General features: G+C 61.8%; 1 protein-coding gene across 1 annotated transcript; it reads right to left on the bottom strand.

Moving 5' to 3' along the window:
- Window positions 1-228: 228 nt before the first annotated feature.
- Window positions 229-7953, bottom strand: LOC130608719 (myosin-binding protein C, fast-type-like; the record flags this gene model as incomplete). Its single annotated transcript, XM_057426915.1, has 7 exons — window positions 229-333; window positions 594-756; window positions 2080-2222; window positions 2343-2372; window positions 3253-3359; window positions 5485-5650; window positions 7794-7953. Coding segments are annotated over 7 exons (874 nt in total), but the record flags the coding sequence as incomplete, so codon positions are not given.
- Window positions 7954-8178: the final 225 nt, after the last annotated feature.

Below are 8178 nucleotides of genomic sequence, written 5' to 3'. Positions count from 1 at the left end.
TGGGGTGTGGGGTGTATGGGGTACATGGGGTGTGGGGTATATGGAGTATGGGGTATATGGGGTATGGGATGTGGGGTATGGGGTATATGGGGTATGCGGTATGGCATATATGAGGTATGGGGTATATGGGGTATGGGATATGGGTTATATGGGATATCCGAGAATGGGATTGGGATTGGGCCTGGGAGTCACAAGGGGTCTGAAGGGGTCCCAGGGCCCCCCACTCACCGGTCACCGGCTGCCCCCCATCGTACTTGGGGGGGTCCCAGCTCAGCGAGGCCCAGTCCTCACCCACGGCCGTGACCCGGACGTTCTCGGGGGGGTCGGGGACATCTGGGGGCAAGGGGGGAGATGGGGGGGGGGGGGGGGCAAAGATGCTGCCCTGATCCCATCCCCCCCATCCCCACCCCAGGACCACCCCAGCCCCAACCCCACCCCATCATTACCATCCCCATCCCCATCCCCATCCCATCCCCATCCCCCCCATCCCCCCCCCCCCCCCATCCCCCCCCCCCCCCCCCCACCCCCCCCCCCCACCCCCCCCCACCCCCCACCCCCCCCCCCCCCCACCCCCCCCCCCCCCCCCCCCCCACCCCCCCCCCCGCGGATGATGATGGTGGCCGTGTCCTCTCCCGCCGGATTGCTCACCCGGATCCCGTACGTGGCCTCGTCCGCCCGCTCCGCGCTCTCGATGACGAAGCTGCAGAGCCCCGGGCGCTCCTCCAGGTGAACGCGGCCCTCGCGGGCCGTGAACGCCTGTGACGTCAGCGTGACGTCAGCACGGGCCGAGGAGGGGGTGGGACTCAAGGGGGCACAGTGGGACTCAACGGCACTCAATGGGACCCAATGGGACTCAATGGGACTCAACGGCACACAATGGGACTCAATGGGGCACAGTGGGACTCAACGGCACTCAATGGGACTCAATGGGGCACAGTGGGACTCAACGGCACTCAATGGGACCCAATGGGACTCAATGGGACTCAACGGCACACAATGGGACCCAATGGGACTCAATGGGACTCAACGGCACACAATGGGACCCGGTGGGACTCAATGGAAGTCAGTGGGACTTAATGGAAGTCAATGGGACCCAATGGGACTCAATGGAAGTCAACAGGACTCAATGGGACTCAATGGAAGTCAATGGGACCCAATGGGACCCAATGGGACTCAATGGGACCCAGTGGGACTCAATGGAAGTCAACAGGACTCAATGGGACCCAATGGAAGTCAATGGGACTCAATGGGACCCAATGGGACTTAGTGGGACCCAATGGGACTTAGTGGGACCCAATGGGACCCAATGGGACTCAACGGGGCTCTATGGAACCCAATGGGAATCAATGGGGCTCAATAGCACCCAATAGGACTCAATGGGGCTCAATGGAACCCAATGGGACCCAATGGGACCCAATAGGACTCAATGGGACCCAATGGGACTTAATGGGGCTCAATGGAACCCAATGGGACCCAAAGGGAATCAATGGGACTCAATGGGACTCAATGGAACTCAATGGGACCCAATGGGAATCAATGGGACTCAATGGCACCCAATGGGACTCAATGGAACCCAATGGGACCCAATGGGACTCAATGGGAATCTGGGGCTCAATGGCAATCAATGGGACTCAATGGAACCCAATGGGACTCAATGGGGCTCAATGGGACTCAATGGGGCTCAATGGGGCTCAATGGGGCTCAACGGAACCCAATGGGGCTCAATGGGACTCAATGGGGCTCAACGGAACCCAATGGGACTCAATGGGGCTTAACGCAACCCAATGGGACTCAATGGGGCTCAACGGAACCCAATGGGACTCAATGGGACTCAATGGGGCTCAACGCAACCCAATGGGACTCAATGAAACTCAACGCAACCCAATGGGACCCAATGGGACTCAATGGGGCTCAACGCAACCCAATGGGACTCAATGAAACTCAACGCAACCCAATGGGACCCAATGTTGGATGTGGGATATGGGATGCAGGATATAGGCTGTGAGCTATGGGGTGCGGGCTATGGGGTATATGGGGATGTGGGGTAGGGGATGTGGGGCGCGGGGGTCCCGCTGTCACCTCCTCGCCCTTGCTCCAGGTGACGACGGGCGCGGGCTCCCCCGAGATGGGCACCTCGAGGCGCAGTTTGTTCCCCGCCACCACCACCACGGTGCTCTCGGCGCCCGCCCCCTTGGACGTGTCCAGGTGGATCTTGGGGGGCTCTATGGGGCAGGGGAGGGGGGGAGGTTATGGGGCAGGGGTTGGGGGGGGTTATGGGGGGTGGGGGGAACGAGCATCACCTCAAAGCCCCCCCTCCACCGGCACCCAAGGGTGCCCCTTACCTTGCTTGGGGACGTATTCCACCTTGATCTCTGTGGGGCACAAGGGTCAATGGCATCGGCACCCCAGAAGTGAGCTCCCCAGCCCCATAAGTGACCTCCGCAGCCCCATAAGTGACCTCCGCAGCCCCATAACTGACCTCCCCAGCCCCATAAGTGACCACCGCAGCCCCATAAGTGATCTCCGCAGCCCCATAAGTGACCTCCGCAGCCCCATAAGTGAACTCTGCAGACCCATAAGTGACCTCCCCAGCCCCAGAAGTGACCTCCGCAGCCCCATAAGTGACCTCCCCAATCCCATAAGTAACCCCCAGCCCCATAAGTGAACTCTCCAGCCCCACAAGTGAAACTCCCCAGCCCCATAAGTGACCCCCAGCCCCAGAAGTGAACCCTCCAGCCCCACAAGTGAAACTCCCCCAGCCCCAGAAGTGACCTCCCCAGTGCCATAAGTGATTTCCCCAGCCCCATAAGCACCCCCCAGCCCCACAAGCACCCCTCAGCCCCATAAGTGACACCCATATCCCCATAAGCACCCCCAGCCCTATAAGCACCCCCATCCCCATAAGCACCCTCAATCCCCATAAGCACCCCAATCCCCATAAGTGCCCCCCATCCCCATAAGCACCCTCACCCCATAAGCACCCCAATCCCTATAAGTGCACTCCCATCCCCATAAGGCCCCCACCCCATAAGCACCCCCAATCCCCGTAAATCCCCCCACCCCATAAGCACCCCCAGCCCCATAAGTGCCCTCCCATCCCCATAAATCCCCCCACCCCATAATTCCCCCACCCCATAAGTACCCCCACCCCATAATCCCCCCACCCCATAAACCCCCCCACCCCATAAATCCCCCCACCCCACAAGCGCCCCATAGCGCCCCATAGCACCCCATAGCGCCCCATAGGCTCACCCAGGAAGTTGAGCTTGGCCGATAGGGTGAGCGCGAAGCCGTCGGGCACGAAGGTGTAATCGCCCTCGTCCTCGGGCCGCACGTCATCGATCACCAGCGAGTGGATCCTGAGCACCCATGGGTGGGGGGGGGGTCAGCACCCAGCACCCAGCACCCAGCACCCACCCCGGCGGGGCGCCGCCAAGCCAGGACCCCCATGGGTGCTTGAGACCCACATTGGGGCCTCCAAGACCCCATCGATGGCTCCATCGCTCCTAAGAGCTCCATTGATGAACTCAAGACCCCATTGATGCCCACAAGACCCCACTGGTGACCCCAAGACCCCATTGATGACCCCAAGACCCCATTGGTGACCCCAAGACCCCATTGGTGACCCCAAGACCCCATTGGTGCCTCCAAGACCCCATTGATGACCCCAAGACCCCATTGATGCCCACAAGACCCCATTGATGCCTCCAAGACCCCATTGATGAACTCAAGACCCCATTGATGCCCACAAGACCCCATTGATTCCTCCAAGACCCCATTGATGAACTCAAGACCCCATTGATGCCTCCAAGACCCCATTGATGACCCCAAGACCCCATTGATTCCTCCAAGACCCCATTGATGCCCACAAGACCCCATTGATGCCCACAAGACCCCATTGATGCCCACAAGACCCCATTGATTCCTCCAAGACCCCATTGATGAACTCAAGACCCCATTGATGCCCACAAGACCCCATTGATGACCCCAAGACCCCATTGATTCCTCCAGACCCCATTGATTCCTCCAAGACCCCATTGATGAACTCAAGACCCCATTGATGCCCACAAGACCCCATTGATGCCCACAAGACCCCATTGATGCCCACAAGACCCCATTGATTCCTCCAAGACCCCATTGATGCCCACAAGACCCCACTGATGACCCCAAGACCCCATTGATTCCTCCAGACCCCATTGATTCCTCCAAGACCCCATTGATGCCCACAAGACCCCATTGATGCCTCCAAGATCCCATTGGTGACCCCAAGACCCCATTGATGACCCCAAGACCCCATTGGTGACCCCAAGACCCCATTGATTCCTCCAGACCCCATTGATACCTCCAAGACCCCATTGATGCCCCCAAGACCCCATTGATGCCTCCAAGACCCCACTGATGCCCCCAATCCCCACATTGATTCCTCCAAGACCCCATTGATCCCCCCAAGCCCCACATTGATGCCCCCAAGCCCCACATTGATTCTCCTATCCTCCCCCTCCAGCCCCACATCTGCCCCCTGGCTGCCCCACCACCACCCCACCACCGCCCCACAGCCGCCCCAAAGCCACCCCATGGCCGCCCCACCACCACCCCACCGCCGCCCCACAGCCGCCCCACTGCTGCCCCACCGCCGCCCCACAGCCACCCCACCGCTGCCCCACTGCTGCCCCACTTCTGCCCCCCAAGCCCCACATTGATTCCCCTATCCTCCCCTCCAGCCCCACGGCCGCCCCACCACCGCCCCACAGCCGCCCCACCGCTGCCCCACCACCACCCCACCACCACCCCACCACCGCCCCACTGCCGCCCCAAAGCCACCCCATGGCCGCCCCACCACCACCCCACCACTGCCCCACATCCGCCCCACCTCCGCCCCACATCCGCCCCACATCCGCCCCACCACCGCCCCACATCCGCCCCACCTCTGCCCCACCACCACCCCACCTCCGCCCCACACCCGCCCCACATCTGCCCCACCACCACCCCACATCCGCCCCACATCCGCCCCACCTCCGCCCCACACCCGCCCCACATCTGCCCCACAGCCGCCCCACCACCACCCCACCGCTGCCCCACACCCGCCCCACACCCGCCCCACATCCGCCCCACCTCCGCCCCACATCCGCCCCACCACCGCCCCACATCTGCCCCACCTCCACCCCACCTCCGCCCCACACCCACCCCACACCCGCCCCACACCCGCCCCACACCCGCCCCACATCCGCCCCACCTCCGCCCCACATCCGCCCCACCACCGCCCCACATCCGCCCCACCTCCGCCCCACATCCGCCCCACACCCGCCCCACACCCGCCCCACATCCGCCCCACCTCCGCCCCACATCCGCCCCACCACCGCCCCACATCTGCCCCACCACCACCCCACCTCCGCCCCACACCCACCCCACACCCGCCCCACCACCACCCCACATCCGCCCCACATCCGCCCCACACCCGCCCCACGGCCGCCCCACATCCCCCACCTGCCGCTGTGGCTGATGTGGATCCTCTTGCTTGGCTTCACCTCGACGCCGTTCTTGAACCAGCGCCCGGTGACGCGCTCGTCCGAGACCTCGCACTTGAAGCGAGCCTGCTCCGAGGCCTGCACCGTGAGGTCCGCCATGGCCTGCAGCACCTCCAGCTGCTTCTCTGGGGGGCAGGGACCCACACGCGGTCAGTGGGGCAGGGACCCACACGTGGGGGGCAGGGACACACACATGGGGGGCAGGGACACACACGTGGTCAGTGGGGCAGGGACACACACATGGGGGGCAGAGACACACACGTGGTCAGTGGGGCAGAGACACACACATGGGGGGCAGGGACACACACATGGGGGGCAGAGACACACACGTGGTCAGTGGGGCAGGGACACACACGCCGTCAGTGGGGCAGGGACACACACATGGGGGGCAGGGACACACACGCGGTCAGTGGGGCAGGGACACACACGCGGTCAGTGGGGCAGGGACCCACACATGGGGGGCAGGGACACACACGCGGTCAGTGGGGCAGGGACCCACACATGGGGGGCAGGGACACACACGCGGTCAGGGGGGCAGGGACCCACACATGGGGGGCAGGGACACACACGTGGTCAGTGGGGCAGGGACCCACACATGGGGGGCAGGGACACACACGCGATCAGTGGGGCAGGGACCCACACATGGGGGGCAGAGACACACACGCCGTCAGTGGGGCAGGGACACACACATGGGGGGCAGGGACACACACGCGGTCAGTGGGGCAGGGACCCACACATGGGGGGCAGGGACACACACGTGGTCATGGGGCAGGGACACACACGTGGTCAGTGGGGCAGGGACACACACGTGGTCAGTGGGGCAGGGACACACACGTGGGGGCAGGGACCCACACATGGGGGGCAGAGACACACACGTGGTCAGTGGGGCAGGGACACACACGTGGTCAGTGGGGCAGGGACACACACGTGGTCAGTGGGGCAGGGACACACACGCGGTCAGTGAGGCAGGGACACACACGTGGTCAGTGGGGCAGGGACACACACGTGGTCAGTGGGGCAGGGACACACACATGGGGGGCAGGGACACACACGTGGTCAGTGGGGCAGGGACACACACATGGGGGGCAGGGACACACACGTGGTCAGTGGGGCAGAGACACACACGTGGGGGCAGGGACCCACACATATAAACCTCATGAAGACCCCATAAGACCTCATGGAGACCCTATGGAGACCCCATAAAACCTCCTGGAAACCCCATGGGACCTTCTGGAGACCCCATAAAACCTCCTGGAGACCCCATAAAACCTCATGAAGACCCCATAAAACCTCCTGGAGACCCCATAAAACCTCATGAAGACCCCATAAAACCTCATGGAGACCCCATAAAACCTCATGAAGACCCCATAAAACCGCATGAAGACCCCATAAAACCTCATGAAGACCCCATAAGACCTCCTGGAGACCCCATGGGACCCCCTGGAGACCCCATGGGACCTCCTGGAGACCACATAAAACCTCATGAAGACCCCATGGGACCCCCTGGAGACCCTATGGAGACCCCATAAAACCTCCTGGAGGCCGCATAAGACCTCCTGGAGACCCCATGGGACCCCCTGGAGACCCTATGGAGACCCCATAAAACCTCATGAAGACCCCATAAAACCTCATGGAGACCCCATAAAACCTCCTGGAGACCCCATAAAACCTCATGAAGACCCCATAAAACCTCATGGAAACCCCATGGGACCTTCTGGAGACCCCATAAAACCTCCTGGAGACCCCATAAAACCTCATTGAGACCCCATAAAACCTCATGAAGACCCCATAAAACCTCATTGAGACCCCATAAAACCTCCTGGAGACCCCATAAAACCTCCTGGAGACCCCATAAAACCTCATGAAGACCCCATAAAACCTCATGAAGACCCCATAAAACCTCATGTAGACCCCATAAGACCTCCTGGAGACCCCATAAAACCTCCTGGAGACCCCATAAAACCTCATGAAGACCCCATAAAACCTCCTGGAGACCCCATAAGACCTCCTGGAGACCCCATAAAACCTCATGAAGACCCCATAAAACCTCCTGGAGACCCCATAAAACCTCATGAAGACCCCATAAAACCTCCTGGAGACCCCATAAAACCTCATGAAGACCCCATAAAACCTCCTGGAGACCCCATAAAACCTCATGAAGACCCCATAAAACCTCCTGGAGACCCCATAAAACCTCCTGGAGACCCCATAAGACCTCCTGGAGACCCCCTGGGACCCCCTGGAGACCCCGTGAAACCTCCTGGGTACCTTCCACGATGACGTCGGCCTCGCTCTCGCCGCCATTGGTGCGGATCTTGTAGCGGCCGGCGTCCTCCTTGGTGGCCTCGTTGATGATGAGGAACTGCTTGCGCCCGTCCTTCTTGAAGCGGTACTTGAAGGTCTCCTCCCGCGTGAGCTCCACCCCATCCTTGAGAACGGGGGGTATGGGGTGGGGGGGGGGGGGTATGGGGTGGGTATGGAGGGATATGGGGGGTATGGGGGATATGGGGTGGATATGGGGGGGGGAACGGGGAGGGTATGGGGTGGGGATGGGGGGATATGGGGGTGGGGGGTGTGTGGGGGGTATGGGGTGGGTATGGAGGGATATGGAGGGGGACGGGGGATATGGGTGGGGATAGGGGGATATGGGTGG

This window comes from Pezoporus wallicus, unplaced genomic scaffold, assembly GCF_028554395.1.
Source record: "Pezoporus wallicus isolate ANWC-B61680 ecotype Strahan unplaced genomic scaffold, APGP_CSIRO_Pwel_v1 contig_14647, whole genome shotgun sequence".
Classification (NCBI taxonomy): Eukaryota; Metazoa; Chordata; class Aves; order Psittaciformes; family Psittacidae; genus Pezoporus; species Pezoporus wallicus.
The sequence above is the reverse complement of the archived record's forward strand: the minus strand, read 5'-3'. Positions and strand labels throughout refer to the sequence as shown.